Below are 24796 nucleotides of genomic sequence, written 5' to 3' on the forward strand. Positions count from 1 at the left end.
AGAGCTCTATCTAGTGGCTTGAGTCAGAACTAATATCAGCCACATGGTGAGTGTCTGTGCTGATGGTTTTCAGACAAAGCAATAGGCTACTACATGGACAATCCTTTTAGAACTAGCTGTTTTTTGTGTCTTGATCAAACACACAATAACTCTTCTTCTTATAGTTCGATCTTGCTCTAAACCAGATGGGTGCTAGATGGGCTGGTTTGAGTATTTCTGTAACTGCTGATCTCCTGAGGTTTTCACACACAATAGTCTCTTGAATTTACTCCGAATGGTGCCAAAAACAAAAAAAACATCCAATGAGAGGCAGTTCTATGGATGCAAATGCATTGTTGATGAGAGAGGTCAACAGAGAATGGCCAGACTGGTTTGAACTGACAAAGTCTGTGGTAAATCAGACAACTGCTCTGTACAATTGTGGTGAGAAGAATATAATCTCAGAATGTAATTCTGAGATGCTGGTTGGAGCTGATTTGGCGGCACGAAGGGGACCTACACATTATTAGGCAGGTGGTTTTAATGTTGTGGCTGATCGGTGTATTATACATGCTAATTCTTACTTGATTTACATTTGACATTGCTATTTGATGACAACATTGAATTAAACTAACAAGTGTAATACAAGAACAGTATAATTTGGCTTTTGTCATTTGGGTTTACTGCAATTTGTGTATCTACAGTATGTCGTAGCTTCTGTGTATCTTCTGTGTAACTTATGCATTATGTGTAGCTCAATTCTGCCGGCCAGATGCATATCATGACATTTCAGTGTGGAAGTAATGAATCTTGTTCTATATTTGTTGCATCATCTATTTGATACTGTATATGAAAAATAAAACTATATATCAGATATATTATTTTTATTATTTTTTATTTGTCTTGAAAATGTTTTGAAAATGTATCTGGGCATTTTTGGACATCCATTTTGGATAGATACGTGGTGGGTTGCTAAAGACCCGAGTATGTAATAATGTTTGGGGAAACACCCATGAATTAAAGGGTGAAGGAAAGATGGCCCTGGATGTGCATCAAAATGCAAGAATTCTAAAAGATGGCTATTTCCTGAAACTGAACAGACTTACTTGAAGCAATAAAAACCATACCTTTCTTTAAAGGCTTGATGTTTTCAAATTAATGTTTTCATTTTATACCTGTGGTGAATTTAAGTTAGGAGGCTCTTGTTGTGCAATGGCTTCTGTGAAAAAAAATTATAATAATAAAAATCCCCAAGGGAGGGGGATTTAGAGAGATTTTCATAAAAACCTGTGAATTCAACTCACACTATGTAAAGAGTTGTAATGTTTATAATCTTTATGCTGAACTGTTCTAGTACTACACTATAAATAATACTTTAGACCACTAGATGGCTCCCATTATTTAGAGAGATACCTCAGATCAGCTTATTCACAGAGACAGCACTCCAAAACAAATTATAATTATAATAATAATTTTGAGATTTGTGTATTTAAGTTTCAGAACAAAATTCCAACAACTTAAATTGAGTAATCTTGAATGAAATATAATCTAAACAACCGCTAAATTACACTATTTAATTTGAATGAATTTTGATATTAAATTAAAATGCATAATCTTAAAAACAGGCTAACACATTTTTTTTGTTTATTATTAGATTAATTATGATTAGACTGTTACTTTTCTTGCTGAAAGAGATATATTTGTCAAAACCTGCTTAAATCTGACATTGACATTGCTGTCTGTGCTGCTTAACTAGACCTAAAGTCACAGACCTCAAAACAAGAGCGTATTGTAAGATATTTTAATGAACAGGATTGCAAAATGACAAGGTACCTTCTAACTGTATAGGTTGCCCATGGCCAAGCTAAACAAGTACAGCAGCTTGTAATTATGTGCTTTGTTTTTATGTGCTTTGTTCTGCATACAGGCAGACAAGTACTGAATATGGACTTTAAAATGCAAGCAATTCTAAAACTAAATTTGCATAAGTTCAAGATTGTTTTCTTATTTAACACTTGACCTAAATAGCACTGTTTATGGTCATATGGTGGAATTACGTTTTTGTTGTTGTCCCCACCTCTCCTCAAGGTTGGACGTGTTGTGCATTCTGAGATGCTTTTCTGCTCACTACAATTGTGCAGAGCAGTTATCTGAGTTACCATAGCCTTTCTGTCTGCTCGAACCAGTCTGGCCATTTTTCGTTGACCTCTCTCATTATCAAGACATTTCCGTCCACACAACTGTCGCTCACTAGATGTTTTTTGTTTTTGGCCCCGTTCTGAGTAAACTCTAGAGGCTGTTGTTCGTGAAAATCCCAGGAGATCAGCAGTTACAGAAATACTCAAACCAACCCATCTGGCACCAACAATCATAACATGGTCTAAATCTATGAGTTCATATTTTCTCCCCATTCTGATGGTTGATGTGAACATTAACTGAAGCTCCTGATCTGTATGATATTATGCATAGCACTGCTGACCCACGATTGGCTGAATAGATAATTGCATGAATATGTAGGTGTAGAGGTGTTTCTACTAAGTGCTCGGCAAGTGTGTATGCCCCAAAATATTATCAGTTACCCATTTTATATATCTGTTTGTACAGTGTATAGCCATATATCAGATAAGCTACACTGCAAAAAAGAAATTTGTCAGGTAACCTAAAAAATTGTGCTTTGTGAAAATTCGTAATCAAAATTAAATGTAAAATTTACAGTAATCTGACTAATTAGGCTACACCAACATTTTTATGGTTAAGATCGAGTAGAAATAGATCCATAAGGCAACAATTACAGGTTCTGTGTAGATTTACCCCACTCTGCAATCTCTGCAAAGTTGTCTTTAGAATCAGCTCACAGTTCTGACACATTAACTTACATGAATAAGGTGAGACAATTGACATATGGTGATGTCACAACTGTAATATTTATTCATTACACTTACCACCAGTGTTGGGTAACGTTACTTTTAAAAGTAACACGTTAAAATATTGCGTTACTCCTTAAAAAGTAACTTTTTTTATTTAATTTATTTAATTAATTAATTTTTTAATTTTTTTTTAATGAAAAGTAAAGTGTTACTTTACATTTGCATTCTCACAGCCACTTTCTCTTCTGCTATGCTATGCATTCCATACAGATAACCCATGCATTCCAAACAAGAGACATTACAGGTCATGCTGCTGTACAACCCTCATGTCAAAACAACATATACAGATATTTAGAAAGTAGGTCTTCATGTCATATTTATAATAATCAATAACATGCATATGCATGATATGTTTTTCCATCAACTTGGCAGCCAGTATGAATAATGAAGAATAACCGCTGTCTTACCTAAAGCAGCAAAGTCCAACACTTGAACCTGCATCATATCTGTCATCGTGTGCTGTGCCCATCGACAATGTCAGAGTCAATTTATAAAGTTTTTTAAAAGTCAGGCTAAAATTCAGTAGGGAATGCCAGTCTAACATGTTTAAGGAATGTGTCTGATAATAAATGAATATTTTTCACTTAAGTCATCTCAGTGCATGCTTGTTTTGAGATGATCCACGGTGCATACAGATGCCACAACTTCAAAGGCGCAATTTGATACAGCTTGAATGGAATTGTTTTTAATGCTAGCAAAATGTCATAAAAACTGTTTGCTTCATAAATCAAACTACTTGTTTATTATAAAAAAAAAAATTAGAATAATTTTAGAAACTAAGACATTTTCTCTGCATACACAATCAATGTAGAACGTTGCTCAGAGCCACAGATTCAGAGTCTTTTCTCATCCTATTCTCCCAGTTAAGTTGAGCTGTAAAACAGAGCAGTTCGGATGCATAAGTTAGTGAATTGAGTGAGTATTTCACCCTGTGTATTATGTCGTGGCCAGTGGAAGACTTATAATCCCTCTGCTTAAACGCAATTACTAATTTATTAATACAGTGTGTATTAACACATGAATCAACCGTGTTTTACTCAAACTAACGTTGACCTCATATTACTCTAAAACACGAAATGTGCATGCGCATTAGCAAGTTGATTGACAGGCGATGTCTGTATCAAAAAAATGATTGGCTCTATTACCTGCAAGGCGGGGCTTCCTTTCTACATCCATTGAATATTGGGTACTAGAGCTTCTTGGTTGGGTGTTCCAATTTCTCCCATTTATTTAAACAGTAGTGAGTCATCACTGCTAAATAGTCTCTGGCCTCACACTCTGTAGAACTACAATGCCAATCATGTGCTATATCTCCTCCACGAAGTTTGCACACATTTACTAATGATTTCTCGCCATACAGGGACAGTAGAAGTGTACAAAAGCAATGCATTACTTTATTTAAAAAGTAACTAAAAAGTAATATTATGTTCTAAAATTAAAATATTGTGTTACCCCCAACATTGCTTACCACTGGTGTTTAATTGGAAAGCGAGCAAAAGTTGTCTGAGCTACAAAAAGACAACCGGGAGAACAAGAGAGTTATTGTTTGACAGAGGAAAGGGTAAAAATATATCTGAGTATGCTGTGTGAAGGGCTGTTTCGTCCCTTTCTCCTCTACAGAGTGCTGTGTTAGCATTTTATGATTTGAGCCTTGTGTTCTGAGGTTCATGGTCAGGACTGTGATTACTGGGGGGTGAATAACAGAGAGCCAGTTGTCTCCATATTTCTCTGTCTGACACTTACTCACTAAATTTATCTGTATCTTGATCTCCCACATCATGTTCAAACAAGGTGTCATCCTTTCTTATCAATAAATTGCCTTCTTCTGAATTATGGCTGAAATCAGTGAAGAGTGGAAGACCCAATGATAACCAGTGGTTGTTTAATGACTATGGTTGTCAGTCTCAGTGATGGATTTCTCACAGGGAGAGATCGTTATTCAAGTATTCACTGTAATGAGATAAAGCTGTGTGTGACTGAGATCTCATTAGCTCCTCACGTGAGAGTCTTTGTCAGTAGCAGGTAACAGGCCTGGCATCTCTATGCACCTATCTTGTCAATTTAAGCAACGTGATGCAGCTAAACCTTGTGAAGCGAGACCATTTAACATGATTTTTATGAAGTTTTGATAGGTTGCAACAAATTATAACCATCTTGTGTATGTTTTGGGAGAGAGACAGCATGTATAATTATAACAGTTGAGTGTAACAGGGGTTTTTTTCCCTCTGGTCACAAACTGCCATCAAAGCCAGGTGTAGTGGTGACAAGACAGGTGACTAAACAAAAGCTCACACCTACAACATCCACATGATGTCATTTATGAGGATGGTAAATGTGTCAGCCTGCCACGGAATCATCTAGTACATTTATGATGTAAAGGGGAATTCTAAGGAGCTGAATGCACACTCATATGCACATGAATGCACATGTGATTACACGTGTGTGATGCCTATTGCCTACATGTCCTTCCCAACACTTGAACCACACACACAAGACATGTACAAATCTTTACAGGGTTCACTGAATATTGAACTCAAATCAATCAGATCACTCCAGTGAAAAAAGCAATATGGCCCCTGTTAATTGATTTTGTGCTTAATTACTCATAGAGCTAATGGAACCATATCTCCACCAAGACACAAATATCATCGATTGAATTGTTTATATGAATTAGGTAAAGATTCTTATATCTTGAGTTATGGCCAAATGTATTTGTGTTTGTGTGTATATATTATGCAATTTTATAATAAATATATATCAACAAATAGATGTTTTGTAGTAAATGTAATCATAAATGTACAATTTATTTGTATGTAACAATATGATATATTTGAACATACTGTAACTTAGAATAATTATGCAAATATAGATGTGTTTGTATAGTCAGACATTATTTATTAAACATTTATTGTTTTAGTTTTGTGTACACACACACACACACACACACACATCAGGGACGGATTATGACTTGCAAAGTCATAGGGCCAATTATCTCCAAGGGCAGCCCTCCAAAAGTCATTTTCATGGCCAAAAGTTGTTGGGTGGGGGCGTGGGTGTTTTCATTGTTGATGGGTTTTGGAGCGGAGGGGTGGCCAAACTGGATTGTGCAACATTGAAGCCTAGGGCTTTAGTGTGGGCAGTCAAGGGCCCCTGGTAGTCAGTGTGTGTGTGGTTTGGGTGGTTTACGAGGATGACTTTTTAGGTTACAAACTGGTAATTACAAGGGTATTACGCTATAAATGTGGTTTATGATGACTTTTCTAGAGTCCCCATAAATCAAATCGCTTTAAAAAGCGTACTAAACAATGTTTTTTGAAAATTTAAAAGTTTAGAAAGTTTTTTGTGAAGGTTAGTTTTAGGGGTAGGGTTAGGAATAGAATCTATAGTTCGTAAAGTATAGAAATCATTATGTCTATGGAGAGTCCTCATAAGGATAGCCTTACCAACATGTGTGAGGGTGTGTGTGAGTGTGTGTGTGTGTGTGTGTGTGTGTGTGTGTGTGTGTGTGTGTGTGTGTGTGTGTGTGTGTGTGTGTGTGTGTGTGTGTGTGTGTGTGTGAGTGCGTATTTATCCTTTGTGGGGACCAAATGTCCCCATAAGGATAGTAAAACCCGAAATTTTTGACCTTGTGGGGACATTTTGTCGGTCCCCATGAGGAAAACAGCTTATAAATCATACTAAATTATGTTTTATGAAAATGTAAAAATGCAGAAAGTTTTCTGTGAGGGTTAGGTTTAGGGGTAGGGTTAGGTTTAGGGGATAGAATATAAAGTTTGTACAATATAAAAACCATTATGTCTATGGAAAGTCCCCATAAAACATGGAAACACAACGTGTGTGTGTGTGTGTGTGTGTGTGTGTGTGTGTGTGTGTGTGTGTGTGTGTGTTACACACATGTATTTATTTTGCAGTTCATTTCAGATATACAGTAGATTGCAAAAATAAATTTGACTCTTTATAAATAAATGTCACATTTGATTAGTCTATGCTGTAGATGTTCATAGCAGTTCACATCAGTCATGCTGGTAAAAGGTCACTTTCACACTTGTTTTAAATATTAACAGTGGGTTAGCAACTAATACTGAAATAAACGATTTTACAAAGATGAGAAATGGCTGCAAGCATTCACTACAGTTCCATTGGCTTGCATACAAATTTAAAACGCGACAACATCAAAGTTCTTTGATATGCTAAACCTGACAGCTCATAATCTTGCTAATGAGTGTGATAAGTGAAATATTGCACAATCTTTTCTTTGTGTTGGTGCCAAGACCACCACCGGGAGCAGGATCGTGTGAGTGAGAATAACATTAATGTAGTGACATGGGAAAGAGACATCACACTGATACACAAGCATATATAGGCCCAACAAGCACATACTTCAATAAATAGAAGACAGTGCAAGATTCAGCAGTGTTGTACTGAGCTTTATGATTATGGACCATGGTCCATTTAGAAGCTAAATGGTCCTTTATCTTAAAGGCTTTATACTCTGTTTCAAAAAGATCTTGGTTGGACAGATAGTGAGATAATAATGCATGTCTGCTTAGACTAGATTGTGTTCTCTCCATGGCTTGACTCAAAGATGTAAGCCCACACTCAAAATGTTCTGTGTCAACTTTGTGATCTTTGAAAAGAGGAATACCCACACTTCTCCTTAAGAGTGAATTTGGATTAGCGTATAGCCAAATATATCAGTAGCTAAGCAAATATGGACTCGTTTAACAGAATCGCTGTACCACAGAGTCCATTTCAAATAATAAGTCTTTTAAGTTGTGATATTTCGTGTGCAAGAAGCCCTGTCCATGAATTCTGCATGACTGCTTATGGCTGCATCACTTTACACAAGGGAATGAAGGAGAGATGGGCTCTCCCAATTTGCATTTCTCATCAGGGTCAGAACAGCTTTTGCATGCAGTGAATCTCTGATGTTGGTTTAAGGTTTATAATACAATGCATGAAACAGCAGTGATGAGATTGAATACTAAAACATCATTACAGCTACATTAGCCACCAACGCCACCAGAGAGATGTTGCTGACTGGAAATAACATCGCAGGGTGGGTACTATATTAATGGTTCTACAAGGAGACTGACAAACAGGAGGTGTTGACAGGGAACCCTCTACTCTGTCCCATCCTGAAGGTCGTTGCTGCCCTCAAAGCCACACTGATATGCAACATCAGTTTTTATGTGCCGTTTAGGCAATGTGACAGCATATATGTGATTGATGTACTGAACCTTTAACATTGGTAGTTTGTATAAATGTTACAAGGATTAAACAGTTTTCTTTTGCAGTACATCTCTAAGTCGTCCTCAGACGAGCCTTCCATCGTTGCCTCCAGGCATCCCGATTCTCCATGCATCCGGCCAGTTCGTTGGTGCTCTGGGCACCTGTATCCCTCTTGAGTATGTCCACGTATGTTAGCGTGGGACATCCTCTTGACCGATGGCCATGTGTTGGTTCCCATAGCACCAGCTTGCTGGCTGGCAGCTTGCGATGCCTTCGGCAGTGTCCTGCAAGTCTCATTCTCCTCACAGCAATCTTGTTGCTCACTCTTGATGCTCCCTCATACAGGATTTTGTTGGTTACATGCACACTCTTACTGGTATTAAACACTGCACGCAGCATCCTGGTGTAGCACCCGTCCAGGGACTTCTCTAGGGTTGGATTCAGGGTCCAGCATTCACTGCTATAGAGGAGAACGGACTCTACCATTGCGTAGAAGAAGCTGAGTTTGATTTGGCGGGAGAGGTTGGAGTTCCATACACTGTTCATGCCGTTCAGGGCCCTCCATGCAAGTGCCTTCCTCACTTTTAGGTCTTGCTCAGTTGAGTTGGCCCATGCGCCCAGGTACTTAAAGTCCTCAACTTCTTTCAGCACAGTGCCTCCTACTGTTATGAGAGGTTGATGTTCCGGTGGTACGTTGTAGGTCATGACCTCTGTTTTCTTTGCATTTACCCTAAGGCCTACCTTAGTGCACTCTAGCTCCACCCTGCGTAGTAGTTCCTGAGCTTGTTCCATGTTATTGGAGAGCAAACTAATGTCATCCGCATAGTCAAGGACTGTCAAGACTACTGCCAGGTGCCGACTTGACTTCCTTGGTGTCAGCGTAAAGCCAAGTTCCTGCTCTCGCCCACTGATTGCCTTCTTGAGCGCATAATCAAGGACTATGATAAAGAGGAAGGGGCCTAATGTGAACATAGGACATTCAAAAGGACTGAATAAAGACTTGAAAGCTTCTAAAAACTGCTAGCTATGGCGGTGTTGCATTCGTTTTAATAGAAAGCAAAATACCTGGGGGAAGGGAAAGATTAAACTTGATAAAATTAGATTAGAACTTCCTAAATGTGAACAACCCATTGCTGGGATATACTGTTCTGATGCAGTGGGCTATTTCCCAATAAACTGTCAACCCTACTACTTGTCAAGGTGATTATTGGTGGCTGCAATCATTTATCTTTGATTAATCATTGCTTTTAAGCTTCTATCAATGATTCTTTTTAAAACCACACATACAATTTCCCTTCGACCGGTCAAATGTCATGAGACATCACTTGTCTATATGACAGGCTCAGTGCTAAAATCTGTAAACATCAACAACAAGGTCACAGCCCTCCCGTGTTAGCCAATCAGAAAGCTTGAAGGCATCTCTCTGCCAATGCCAGACGTTTTAAGGCGGGACAACTTCTGTTGGAAATATCTGGACATTCAATTCCGATGCTGTTGGTTTTACAGTAAAGTAAACCACAACTATATTTGTGATGTAAAATCTTTTAGTTTCAACTTTTAAAAATTATTGTGTTGCTTTTTTTCAACATGTTCTTCCCACACCGTACAGAAATGACAATAAACAACTTTGACATTTGATTTGGAATTTGGTTTTAAAGGGACAGTTCAAACTCAAATTAAAATTCTCTCATTATTTTTTATTAAAAAAAAAAAAAAAGACTCAAATATTGATCTGTTTCTCACCTAAACCTATCATATATAGCTTCAGAAGACATGGATTTAACCACTAGTGTTTTATGGATTACTTTTATGCTGCCTTTATGTGTTTCATGGAGCTTCAAAGTTCTGTCCACCATCTGCTTGCATTCTACAGACCTACAGAGCTGGTATATTCTTCGAAAAATCTTTGTTTGTGTTCTTGGGTAGAAAGAAAGTCACACATCTGAGATGGCATGAGGGTGAGTAAATGATGAAAGAATTTTCATATTTGGGTGAACTATCCCTTTAAACGTCCTCGTCTTGAGTGCTGCGCAGTCTTGGGAAACGCAAAGACTTGCAAGCAAACCAGACCAACCCCTGGGCGGAGAATCCCAAGATTGATGACTCTAGTTGCGCTCTCTCACTTCTTCACACACACTCGGGATGGTCTCGGACAGAGAGAGGGAGTAACGGAGGTGTTCGCTGAGTAAGGTGGACTTTAGACGTAGCGCATAAGGGAACGAGCGCACAGAGTTACTTCAGAGAAGCTCGACACATGAACGGACAGAAAAATCCGGATATTATACGCTACGTTTTCTTATTTTTATTGTATTTACTCTTTAACCGAAATCAAGTGGAATTGGAGACCGTGAGCGACAGACATGTAAGATATCTCTCGCGAGCTTTACGTGACAGTTTTCTATCTAACTTTTGACTCTGGTTTTTTACATGACAGTCTGTTTTCCTTTATGTTTATATACCATATGTATTTAAATATGCACGTTTATGGCGTTTAAATGCCAACACAAACTCTTAACTTTATCCCAAAAATATACTCAAGCCAAGTGACACACAGGTGACAACCGCTGTGAATGTTTGAAACTTACAAGAGAAACTTAAAGGAATAGTTCACCCAAAATGATACTCTCTCATAATTTACTCACTCCCATGCCATCACAGATTTAAGTACGACTTTCTTTCATCTGCAGATGTAATTCAACAGGGTCCAAAACTTTGAAGCTCAGAAAAGCACATAAAGGCAGCATAAAATGAATATGACTACACTGGTTAAATCCATGTCTTCAGAAGTGATATGATAGGTGTGGATGAGAAACAGATCAATATTTAAAGCCAAAGAATGTAACTTTTTCTGTGTTTAAATACTTTTTTCTATCCCATCTTATTAGGCAGACAATTATAAGTAAGCCATTCATAGATTAATTTTCTCTGAAACTGTAAGCACTGTGTTTCTGTGGCACTTTGAAATTTGTTTGTTTTGAGAGACCCGCTTAGATCCACCCCAACAATGTTACTCAACCAAAGGCTTTAGTTGTGGGCTGGATTATCTCCGTTTGATTATGCATATGCTGTAGAACACAAAAGCAGATGTTAGCGTCAGTCACCATTGCATCTTTATTAGCATACAATGAAAGTGAATGGTGACTGACGCTAACATTCTGCCTAACGTCTCCTTTTGTGTTCCATGAAAGAAAGTAATTCTGGTTTGCAACAACATGAGGGAGAGTTTCATTTTTGGGTGAATTATCCCCAAGCTTTCATTTGCACCTTGTTGGATTTTCTTCAGGTTTGTTCCACTAGAGATATTCAACAAAGAATGAAATTTGTCAACCATGGTCTTCCTTACATGAGTAAGAGAACTCTAATATTTATTTCAGCTGTAAATTATATAAAAGCAACCAGAGGAGCTTGTCACCTCAGATTTATGGCTGGAGACAGATGTCCCAACGTTTTACTGACGTTCCCACACTTTTTACTATTTCCTCAGGTGTAACCTGTCAGGAAGACACTGAGAGGATCTTGGTTGGTGGGCTTAGGAATTTTTTATGGCAATGCAGAGCAATTAACCTGAAATCAGTGTCTGTTGCATCTATAAACAAACTTGAGCTGTTGTGCAACTCGGCAGCTCTAACATGGCATCCAGTCTTACCTTTCCTGGTGTGGTGTGGGCACTGTTGTCCTTCCTTTGTGCGGCCACGTCCTGCGTCGGCTTCTTCATGCCATACTGGCTGCTTGGATCACAGATGGGAAAGCCAGTGTCGTTTGGAACATTCCGGCGCTGTTCATACCCAGTAAGGGATGAAGTGCGTGGTGGGACGGTGATGTTAGAGCAATGTGGACGTTATGCCTCCTTCCAGGGCATCCCGAGTCTGGAGTGGAGGATCTGCACGGTGGCGACAGGGACAGGCTGCGGGCTGCTGCTCCTGGTGGCTCTCACAGCACTGATGGGCTGCTGTGTTACAGATCTCATCTCTCGGACCATTGGACGGGTGGCTGGAGGAATACAGTTTGTGGGAGGTAAGTCCAATTTGGAGATTTGGAGAGATTGTATGGAATGGAAGGATGCACAAATGGTTGGTTGGATGGATGAATGAGTGAACAGGTAGATTTATAGATGTTTGAGGGATGAGTAGATTGATGGACACCTAGTGTTGATAAATGAATGATTGAATGGGCAACTGTCACAGTTTTAAGTAGTGATAGTCTGATATATTGCTCAGACCGATAACTCAGAGGATTTTTGTCTACTTTGAAATATTTTGAAACGTGCCCACTTGGCCAGGTAACAGAAGCGTTAAAGGAGTATTCTAATTTTAATAACAAGTTAAGGTCTGTCGACAGCTTTTATGGCATAATGTCCATTACCACAAAAAATTAATTTTTACTTCTTTTCGTAAAAAAATGGAGGTTACAGTAGGCACTTACAATGGAAGCTAATGGGTCCAATCCGTTAACGTGAAAATACTCACTGTTTCAAAAGTTTAGCTCAAGTCGTAAACAATATGCACGTTAACATGATTTTAGTGATAAAATGTTTATGAACCTTTTCTGTGTAAAGTTATCTAAAATTGTACAACTTTGTTGCTCTGATAACATAACACCGTAGACCCTGTAAAATCTACAAGTTTTAATTAATGTAAGCGCTTTTATATTGCTTTTATGTTGCTTTTTTTTTTCAAAACAAGGGTTTTGAAACATTATGCCACAAATAAAGTCGATTGAGCTGAACTTGTATTGAGAATTGTATTGTATTTCAAGTCAAGTCAAGTAATTTTTATTTGTATAGCGCCTTTCACAACACACATTGTTTCAAAGCAGCTTTACAAAAGATCAGGCATTAACAGAAGATACAAATTTTATATCTATGATGTCATCATATAAAGTCACTGTAAAACAGTTAAAGGATGGGCAAAGAGGAGGCGAGAACCGGCTTGTCGACATAAATAATATTTTAATGTAAACTTAAACCAAAAGCACAAACATAAACACACATGACGGACATGCCCGTAATTCTCTCTCTCTCGAACCATCGTCACCGGCCGCCTTTATCCCTCGCGCGCCTCATCAGGCCGATTGGGGACCGGGCACGCGATATTCCGACCCGGCCCCGCCCCCCTCCGCTCCACACTCCTCCCGGCGTTATCTCAGGCCAGGGTGCCACCGGCATGACGTACACCCCCCCTATCCCTGGGGCGGGGTGTATCTTGCGTCCCACGTGGTCATCCCCGCCTTCCTTGCCCTGGGAGGAGACAGGAGGGGAAAAAACCAACAAAATAGGCGAGGGAAAAGGCCAACACGGTGCGAAAGGGAGAGAGAGAGAGGAGAGAGAGAAAAAGCTCACTCACCGGTTCTCTGATGTACCGTTGCGTGGTCCTCGAACACTCCTCCACACTCAGGCGGACAACAGCCGCTCCAACCCCGGGCGAACCGGAGTGAAACCGTCGACCCCCAGTGGGCAGAATGCGCCTCCACTTTTCTGGCGGCAAATGGGGACACTCCTCCGCCCCTGGCAGCGGCTCTACCGCTCCGGGCGGTCGGAGAGTTTCTTCCCTCCTCCCCTCGTGGACGGCGGTCTTCCCTCGACCCCTCCGCGTCTCTGGGGACGGCAGTGGCTCCTTCGCTCCAGGCGGTCGGGGTATCCAGTCCCCACTTGCCCCGCGGACAACGGCCGTACCCCGCATCCGGGCGGTCGGGCTACTCCGGCAGATGGCAGCGGCGTTCCCCTGGGTGGACGGCGTGTCGAGCACTGTGCGACGGGCATCCCTCCTCCTTCCCGGGTTTCAGCACCAATGTAAAACAGTTAAAGGATGGGCAAGGAGGAGGCGAGAACCGGCTTGTCGACACACATGACGGACATGCCCGTAATTCTCTCTCTCTCTCTCTCGAACCATCGTCACCGGCCGCCTTTATCCCTCGCACACCTCATCAGGCCGATTGGGGACCGGGCGCGCGATATTCCGCCCCGGCCCTGCCCCCCTCCGCTCCACAGTCATCATTGGGTGGTTTGATAAAATACGATTGCGAATTGTGTTTAAAAATAAGTCATTAATTAATAATTGTATTTATAACCCCAATGAGCAAGCCAAATGCGACTGTGGTAAGGAACACAAAACTCCATAAGATGTTGATTAATGGAGAAAAATAACCTTGGGAGAAACCAGACTCACTGTGGGGGCCAGTTCCCCTCTGACTAACATCATGAATATAATGCCAATATTACTTATGTATAGTGCAAGTCATGGTTTAAAATGATTAAACTTAGTAAGTGTTAAAGGTCAGTGTTTAAACTAAAGATTTTATTAATGTTATTGAAGTCCATCCTAGAATTAATGCAGAAGTTCACATAGATGCAATTGTCCTTGTTGGTTATAATTATTTAACTAAAATTGGTCTGTGCTTTCCGAAATACTAAACACTGCCCCCAGTGGCCAAAGCGGTAAGTGTTGCTGGGTGTATGGACATTTGTGAGCTCCATTTTCCAGATGGAAAATCCACTGAGTGGTGCCAACAAGGCAAGTTGTGGTGCAAGTTTTTTTTAGCTGTACAGGCTAAATGTTTTACATTGTAGTGTACATGCATACTTTCCCCTGGCAGTCCTTAGCCTATATTATTTGAGCCTTTATCAGCTATGTTTTGAGCATTGTCCTGTCCACTCTCTAGATATCGTTATTGGCATTGGCCATTGAAAATTCCATATTGGTTGACTACTAGTGTAAGTGTATCTATTGAGGCTTTTGGATATGTAGATGGGTACCTGAAAATGGATAGCCAGGTGAAACACTGCAGTGAACTTCACAAACACACACTTCTGGTTGTCATCTTCCCTTGATGTAAGTACCATCCATCTTCAGAGTGGGAACGAATAATGATGACCTTGTTTTGGCATTCTGTTGCTACGACTCATTCTGTGAGGAGCAGAAACTCTGACCTCTTGTTGATTTGGGCCAAGACATGAAACTGACATCCTGGTGAAAATCAGCTTGAGTTTGTTTGGAACCAGAACAACAGTGAAAGGAAAACAAGCATTTCCTTTCATGTCTTTAAATGCCAAGAGAGAAGACATGTGCATAGCACATGCACACACACATACACACATACATGCACAACACACACACACACACACACACACACACACACACACAGAAAAACAGAGTAGGAGATACAGAATAAATTGCATGACAAATTGCCCCCTATTACTGTGCTTTTTTAAGACCTTAAAAGACCTCATGAAAGCAAAATGTAAGTTTTGTGCCTTGCACTCCATGTCTATAAGCTCTTTAAATCACCATTAAACTTACTTGTTTGTTGTTGGACGACTAGTGGAACATCCTGTCCCATATTTGGGATGTGCATCTTTCTATGACTGCATGTTTTACGTCCGTCGTCTTCAGTCAGTCATTTAAATGCTCCCAAACAGCCATATTTATTGGTTTATATGAGTCTGGTTTTATGTAGGAGTTTGTGTGTAGTAGCCCCAGTTTTCACTTGAGTTGAAAGTTCATGTTCAGTCCGTGTCACTTGGCCAAGCACCACGCGGACACGTCCGTAACACCACCACCAGCACCAACACATGCTCAAGATATTTTCAGATTTAGGCTTACAAAATCTACCTTGCCACGTGTAAATAAATATGTCAACACAGGACAGAAAGCTGCATCTTGTCAAGTGATTTCATGTTGTCTTTATGTTTGCGAGGCAGTATCATAGCTGCTTATGAAGCTATCGGCCCTTTCTAATGAGCTGTGTGTAAAGGGAGGGCCTCTTACAAGCCCTAATGACTTACATCATCGTCTCTCTCTCTGTCCTGCCTCTGTGCAATGACTTTGCTCCATCCCAGTGAGAAAAGCTATAACAAGGGTTGATTATATGTGACCTCCCTGTGAAGGACCCTAGGCTCCTCTCTTTCATGTCCCTTCACCCTTCTCTTTTTGCTTTACCTTTATTTTTATCTCACATACACGGATTGATACACCTGCTTTGCTTTGCGTTTTGTGATGTATTATTCAAGGGCAAAAAAATATTTCCTGCATGCACTTTTTCCTTGTCCTGGAAAGCAGCCTCTTTGCTTTTATCACTTAATACAGTAAAGTAACAGAGACTCTCTCTCTTATGCACTGACTAAATTCTGGGGCAAGTGCCAGATGCCATATTGGTATATCATGTGTTCAAGTTGCCCTTTTTGAGTGGAAACATTGCTTTTTGATAGGTCAGGGTAAGGCATGTGAAGTAAAGCACTCTATTGTACTTCATTCAGGTTTCCATATCAGTTTTTATTCTAATCTTGGATGAATGAATGCTATGGATACTGCATCCTTCTTTGGCTTGATTAGATTTAACTCTCACACCCAGCATTTTCCTTCAAAGCATGTTTGCGGACCTCATGCACGCTTGAATATACAGTGGGATTTATTAGGTTTGTCTCGCCACTGTCAGGATCTCAGCCAATGCGAATGCAAGACCTTGAAATTAGTCTTGTTCGCTTGAAAAGGCCTGCCGATATGACTTGGTGGAATTGGGTGTGAAGTGTATTTTCTCAATTACTCTTTAATGTCTTCTTATCACATTATTACAATACTGAGGACATATCCTTTCAGAACAACCTCAGCTCCTGGGAGACGCTTCTCACTTTGTTATAATGACATTGCCTGATGAGTTTGTTACATTTTCGGAATGCAAAATGTAACTGTTCAGAATTCTCACATGCTTTTTTCTCCCTCTCACGGCCTTTTATTTTACTTTCAAAATGAACCTGTTCTTAACCTGTTCTCTGATACTCTTTCCTTATCTCTCTATTTCCTTTACTTTATACTGTTGCATCAGCTCTTTCTTTCAGTCCCTGTGCAGTAAGTGGAGATGAAAAAGAATGCATTCATTAAGTCATATTGACCCTAAAGTTTCACATTAGCATGATTTGTTTATATAGTAACAACATGGTTAATTTGTGGTACATGTACCATGGTTTTTAAAACCATGATTAATTTTAGTAAGGATGTGTGTTAAAACCATGGTTTTAAAAACCATATTGTACCACAAATTAACCTGGGTGTTACTGTAGTAAACATGTAGTAAACTGAATGATTTAGATTTTATTTGAATAGTATTGGTTTTCCAGTATCATTACTATGGTTTTTCTGTAGGCAAAATAAATATCATGGATAATAAGATGGTTATTTTAGTAAAATCATGATTACATTTTGTAAGGGATGAATTAACGTTTTGCAAGAGTATGCAGAACAATTGCGGAGGAATGAACAACTTATTGCAAGGGAATGTAAAACCTATTTTGAGGGGATGCAAAACTGTTGTGAGGGGGGAAAAAGCTATTTAAGAAAATAAATTCCCTCCCTGTACTCTAAAGGGCTCCGTACATTGAAAACCTGGAAATATTGGGGAATTTTACCTTTGTGATTTTCCTGCCTGGAAAAGTCATACTTTATGTTTTAATGAAAATAAATAACTTATTAAAAAATAGATGTATTTTGTAGTTATGCTCAGCTCTACAATAATTAATTGCTAGAAAGTTCTGCTTGTGAGTACAATCTCTGTAAAATTATTAAAAAAATTATAATTTTTTATAATTTAACCCAGTCAAAATGAATGATTCATGAATGAAAGCTCCCCATTCCAGCATGTGCCCGTCCGACTCCAGCTTATCTGGCCACACACCCACACACCCACACTTTCAGTCAAAACAATGGAACACAAACTTCTTTATATTCGACACCATACCATATTCATTCCATGTCTTTTTATCCCAACCAAACACTCCAGTACATATGCCATGCTATCAGTATTTTATTAAATATTTCAGATCATGCCCATGCATACTTCACAAGTCAAAATTTTTAATCACAAATGACTGAAAAAGTAATGGAAATTCATTGGTCATATGGTGTGGGAAATCTGAAAAATTGTCAAATGTGTTAAAACAAAATACAACCTTACCCTGAAGAAAGCACGAACTAAGCCAGGTGACAACAACTGTGTAAGAATGAGTGAGCTTTGGAACGTGACGATTCAGTGATCTACCCTGTGGCAGTTGTCTCACTGCAAGCTTTCACTTCTCAAACTCTAAACCACAAACAAATGCCAAAGAAGTAGGGTCAGTGAGCCTAAATGGCTTGTAAAAATTATGAACTTTGCCTGTCTATGTTCGAGTTAAGGACCATGTGTAGCAATACACCTTTTTTTCCTCTTATCTTTTGAGTCATTAGGCAGTCAAAGAATGCCAATAATCCTGAACTCTTTTCTAAAGATGTCCTTGACTTTGAGTCTGGTCACAATGAACTTATATGAAGGTATACAAAATAAGGTTTGCTTCCCCTCTTTTAGCTCAGATGTTAATGATGTCATGTGTGTGTGCATGTGTTGTTGTGTACATTTGTGTGGGTGGATGGAAGTGTGTGTGTGTTTGAGCAACATGCCATGTGTATTTATGGTTGTGTGGGAAAAGCCCTGGCTGAGGGTTTGCGCTGGTTTTAGTTGACCCATTCCGACCCCTGGGTGCTTGGAAAGAGATGGCTAGAGAGATGGAGAGGAGGTAGAGTGCTGTGAATAAGAAAGACAGCTGCAGCAGCAGGCAGAGACTTACTGACTCCAATATGAGGAGAAGACTGCTAAGCATCTCTCACTATTTCACACTGTCAGTTTCTTTTCTGTATACAGCATTCTGTGGGTCTGTCTATCTGTCAGAAGTCTCCGTTGTCTCTTTGGAATGTTTGGAATGTATTGGAATGCTGCCAGAAAATAGGAGAAAAAGAGACAGAGAGAGTGACAGATAGTGAACAGAAGGTGAGGAAAACCTTTTCCAGTCCCTCACAAAAATCAATGAGAATGTCTTTGGAAGTGGAATCAGATGGTATCTTGTAAACTCACCCTGTGCCCATTTACATACCAAAATGCTGATTACTCCCAAAAACCAGTTTAATTCAAATTTAGACAAAGCGAGAAATCCATGATTTTCATGATATTTGAAATTATCCCAATAATCGTCAATCGTCTAACCGTGAAGAGGCATGCGCAAAACACTTGCGTACATTGGATAAGCCAGTAAAAATGCCGGTTAAGGTGTTTACATGAGCAAAAATCAACCCTTGTCGATCAGTTTCTTTGTACTCCCCGATAAAAAAAAAGAACCCTGTTTAATGCATTTAGATGACCACACATAATTACGCATAATCAGTGTAAGAATGTGCATGTCAACACACTCACTGATGGGTTCAACACCAATTGGTTTTGAACATTAGGACAACAGATATAGATTTCATACATTCCAGTTTGCTTACTAATCTTTTTTTTTATATGTTTGCAGAAATAGTAAGCTCCAGAAGTGATGAGAAAAAGTCATTTACATATTTTTGCATGTGACATTATTTTCAGAACTGATAAGCTCATTTCTGTGGCAATTCTCACTACTGTAATTTGTTTGGTGATCATGTCTCTTTTACGATTCCATTTTTCTTTTAATGGTGATTCTCCAAATAGTGTTGGACAATATTTTTTATGTGAAAAATAATTATTTCAAATTTGTAGCTGAAGGAAATGCAGAGTGCATTTAATAAATTACATCAGGGATTATTATTAAATAACATATTTATCAACTGTGCATTTTTATCTAGTATATAGTCACCAAAAAGGATTCCAGAATCCAATGGAAGGCTAAATTCTAAAAAAAATAAGTGATGGAGAAGAATCAAAGTAAATGCTCAACCACAAAGTGAGAAGGCAAATTTTTGCTTGGATTTAAAAACGATTTTGAGTAGATAAAATTGTATTTATTGATAAAGTTGTTTTTATTGCAATGGACATGACAGGTCCAACATTACTTTGGACGTAGTTTGAAGTCAAAAAGGAACTTTCATTATTTTATCAGTTTTTTTAATCACTTCCCATAAAAATATGTATACTGTGATATACAATATTGTGATATGAAGATTATCGCAATATAAGTATTTTTTAATATCGCTCACCCCTATTTTTAGTGTCTAGTGGAAGTATGCAAATTCAGATGCAGCCAGAGAATGATATATTATGCTTACGAAAAGAGGCAGTATTAGAGCTGATCACTAACGATTCTCTGTTTATGAGCAATTAGCCATGGTTGAGACTTGCCTTTCTCTGTTCTATCCTGTTTGCAAACACACATGATTTAGGGCATATTTGGGGCCGAAAGAATCATTGCGGCAAACTGTTTGCAAAGATCCAGGGATTTCATTTTCCTCCGAAAACAATGTGCAAGCAGCTGGGCACCATCAGTTAGCTAATCTAATGTTTAAAAAAGAAACCTCGTGGTTTACAAGAAATTATTCCACCGCGGCTTCTTAAAAAATGACTCAGAAACCGAAGTTCCAGCTTGCTTCAACTTTGGCTCCTTTGACGAGAATTTACACAACACAGCTGTAAAGATATATAGGTCACGGCCTCCACTGGTGTTCGTATGTGTTTACATTCTTGAAAGAAAAGCGCTGTACTGCTTGACTTCTTTTTAAGCTTGGCAGTATCTTTGCCTTTGCTTTGCAGTAGGCGGGAACGATTTTTAGATGGATAAAAAATGCAAAGAAGGATTTTAGGGTGACAGTTTTCAGGCCTGCACAGTTAGTAAAACAGGACTTGTGAAGTATGCATGATATGAAATATTTAATAAAATACTGATAGCATGGCATATGTACTAGAGTGTTTGGTTGGGATAAAAAGACATGGAATGAATATGGTATGGTGTGTCGAATATAAAGAAGTTTGTGTTCCATTGTTTTGACTGAAAGTGTGGGTGTGTGGGTGTGTGGCCAGATAAGCTGGAGTCGGACGGGCACATGCTGGAATGGGGAGCTTTCATTCATGAATCATTCATTTTGACTGGGTTAAATTCAACCTTCAAATCCAGTTTAATATTTTAGCTTTGAGGCATAAATCTTGAAACCGGCTCACATTATTGAGAAAGCCAGTGAATCATGAGAGAGGATTTTTTTTAATCCCCTTTGCTCCCAATTTGGAATGCCCAAATCCCACTACTTAGTAGGTCCTCATGGTGGCGCGGTTACTTACCTTAATCTGGGTGGCAGAGGACAAGTCTTAGTTGCCTACGCTCCTTCCGCGCATCTTATCACGTGGCTCATTGCGCATGACACCATGGAGACTCACTGCATGTGGAGCCTCAAGCTACTTTCCGTGATCCACGCACAACTTACCATGCGCCCCATTGAGCGAGAATCACTTATTGCGACCACAAGGAGGTTAAGATAACACTGGATATTCAACAATAACAAGTAGGATGGAAATTGATAGTAGCCTGAAAAGTGGGCATTTTGTGCCAGAATAGAGCCAGACCTAAATGCAAGTGTTGAACACTACACCCATTTGTTGAAACTTCAGCAGCCTTGGTAACATCAGCTGAAAAGGAAAGTAGTTTCAAAGGAGTAGCAAGTTTGACATTGTGATGAAAGATAATGAAGACAAACATTTTGATCTTTGGAACAATGTGCACTGATGAGACGCACTAAGATGAGGAACCTGTATTAAGAAAGTAAATAGGGTCAATGTGCCAAGAGCTAGAAGTTATTAATTTTCACGAATGCAGACACACGCTCACTTGAACAAAGCCAGCTTTTCATGGATAAGCAAATCTTTCCGAATCTTTTAGAAGTTCCATGGCGAACTTGGCTCAGTCCACTTCCAATGCTGCATGGCTCCCTCCCTCAGATTGGAATTCAGGTTTGCATTCTGGAATGTATCAGACTTCCAGATGGTCCCCTCAGGTCCACGACTGTGGCGACACAGACATTCTTTAGCTAAAGTAGAGGAAGTAAATGGTTATCTTTCCTAGCTCTGAGACCACTTCAACAGTGTGGCACATAGAGATTGTTTTGGGATAAAGGAGAAGAGAAGAGGTTTGATTCACACAGATGGCGTATGCATTTTTGAAGAACGCTCAGTAGAGAAGCGCTTTTGTCTCTGGAGTCTCTTGTGACTTCAACATGGTTTCTCTGAGTCTGTACCGTTAGAGCCTTGAGGGTTTTTTTTACTGGTTTCTTGAATTGGAATATTTGTTTGTTCTTTCAAAAGCACTTTTATACCTATAAATGCCTCTTTCTACCATGGCGCAAGTGCAAATGGTTCCTCATGAAGGAACATGGCTAATATAATTTTAAAGAGCAAATATAATTTTAAAGAGCAAATATACTGAGTTAAATGCAATTTATCCTAAATGCATTGTTTTAACACATAATTCACTAAAGGAATTATGCAAATCAGACATTAGCGCCAAAATTCCCACAATATTAGCAACATACTGAACTATACAGCATCACCCCAACACGGTGATCATTTCCTCATTCCTGCCCCACCCAGTGATTTCATGCAGTTGTTAATAGTGTGATTTAAGCAAGAAAATGTTTTGGAATAATCTTGTATTTTGTTCATGAAAACAATGCCAGCTGAAGGCATTAAGTGAAGTCATGATAATGGTTTAGGAGGCACCAGTGGCCTTTTTGCTTCTCTCTGCCCTTTTCTCTCACCATTTCATTCTGTCACTCTCTGGCTGATTGAAATTAGAGTTATGGTCCGTGGCAGACTGTGGTGGTCTTTAATGGATTGTGATGACAGCACAGCTCTACATTATGTGCATGTGGCTGATATCAATGGCAGGCCGCCAACTTGAGCTGGACACGGGTGCTGTCAATCATGTTTAGGGATGCAATGCCAAGTTTTATCATGGTTCACATATCACAGTGTGAACATTTAAGGGTCTACGCAGTCACTGCTGCTCTCCCCTACTGCTTTTTTAAAGGGATAGTTCACACAAAAATGACAATTCTGTCATCAGTTACTCACCCACATTTTGTTCCAAACACTTATGACTTTCTTTCTTCTGTTGAACACAAAAAGAGCTTTGCAAAAAGATTTTGCAGTATGTCCAGAGCGCTCTTTTGTTATATAACGAAAGTTAATGTAGGCGGGGGATGCTGAGCTTCAAACATGACAAGTTGTCCATGTAACTTTTGCACTATATTCAAAGTGTTCTGATATCGTACAGTAGCTTTGTCTGAAGAAGATTATCAGTGAGTTAAGTTTGAAATTTCAGTCTACTCCTCACACAAAGCTATCATATGGCCTCAGGAGACTTGGAATATAGCGCATGAGTCAAACGGACTACTTTAATAGTGCTTTTTTTGCCTCTGTTCCCATGCACTCTCTTTGCAGAAAGATTTTCTGGTGAACCATTATGTAGACTTGAGTAGAAGTTTTTAGTTTGGCTTATGTACAAACAGAGTTCACATACACAAACACACCTAAATTGTGCACACAGATACCCTAATAAAATAAATTGTTATAAAATCCCTTAATGAATCACACAATCCCATTTTTATCCCCTAATAAAAACACTTACCGGTAGCAACAGGTAAGGTTTATCTAGGTGTGATTTATATGCTCTTGCAAGATCAAGACCATAAATTTACTCAACTCAAACAAGTAGAAAAAATAATGATTTTGTAGTGTTCGTGACTGCCTTGTCCGCATCGTCTACACTATAAAAAGAATCCTGTTGTTTTTACAACAAAACAAAAAAACTGGCAGCTGTGGTTGCCAGAATATTTATGTAAAAATACAGTAAAAATATAAACAACTCTATAGAATAACCTGTACATTTTACAGATTAAGTTGGTTGTAAAATAAAAACATTATGTAAAAAATATAGTAAAGAAATTTCATAAACTTGATATTAGCTGTAAAAATCTGCTTATTACTTTATAAGGTATTTGTTAATCACTGTAGTAACTACAGAAGGGCACATGACCAATAAACATGTAGAGACAGTGCTCAGTGTCACTCATACAAACACTAAACACCATAAGGGTAACATGTGTGAGATTTAAATAATGCAGTAAACATTAACTTAATTACATCAAATATAAAACAGAACACCCCAGTGTAAGTAACTTACAATAAAAATAAGATGAAACATAATTCTTCCCATAAAATATAATGAAATGTGATGGGTCACGCAGGGAATTCTGGGAATGCCGATTACGTTTTTTTACAGTAATTGTAACAAATATTTACTGTAAAAAGTACATGTACTCTCTTGTTAAACATAATGGAAATTTTTACCATTAATTTTTCAGGAAAATCTCAAATGTTTTATTTTTACAACATTTTATTGTAAAAACTACTGTATTGTCTTTTCAAATATATAAAAAAATGTTACTATATATTTTCCAGTTAATATTCATTAATCAATTACCATTTTATTTCTGTAGCATTTTTACAGTATTTTACTGTTAAAATTACAGACATTTTTTACAGTGTATGTGCTCTTGCTGTATTCCTTCATGGTATAGTCCATGGGTTAAACCTACAGGCGATCCCTGTCAGGGGTCAGCAGGAGTAAGAAGGTCGTCTGGAGACTGTTGACCCTTTATTGCCCTTTCGCAGACTTCCGTCATGGAATCTTAGTCATGCTATGTTGCTCTTTGTTAAAAGGGTTTTCAGATGAGAGTCATGCAATTCTCTAGAAAAGTCAGAAGATTTTTTTTTGAGTGGGACACACACACTGTCAGTCTTTTAATCAAAAGTTTTAATTAAATTAATTACATTATATTACAATTAATTCATTGAATTAGTTGCACCAATATTTGCTGAGAAAGGACCCACAAATAAAGAGAATC

General features: G+C 38.8%; 1 protein-coding gene across 1 annotated transcript in view; it reads left to right on the forward strand.

Moving 5' to 3' along the window:
• The first annotated feature begins 10280 nt into the window (after nt 1-10280).
• The window catches only part of lhfpl6 (LHFPL tetraspan subfamily member 6), a 46173-nt gene continuing 31657 nt past the window's right edge, over nt 10281-24796 (forward strand). The window contains exons 1-2 of the mRNA XM_052115554.1: nt 10281-10500; nt 11623-12152. Coding sequence (XP_051971514.1) covers nt 11768-12152 — 385 coding nt within the window. The 5' untranslated portion in view covers nt 10281-10500; nt 11623-11767. The remainder of the gene's footprint in view (nt 10501-11622; nt 12153-24796) is intronic.

The sequence above is a fragment of the Xyrauchen texanus genome, chromosome 43 (assembly GCF_025860055.1).
Source record: "Xyrauchen texanus isolate HMW12.3.18 chromosome 43, RBS_HiC_50CHRs, whole genome shotgun sequence".
Lineage (NCBI taxonomy): Eukaryota > Metazoa > Chordata > Actinopteri > Cypriniformes > Catostomidae > Xyrauchen > Xyrauchen texanus.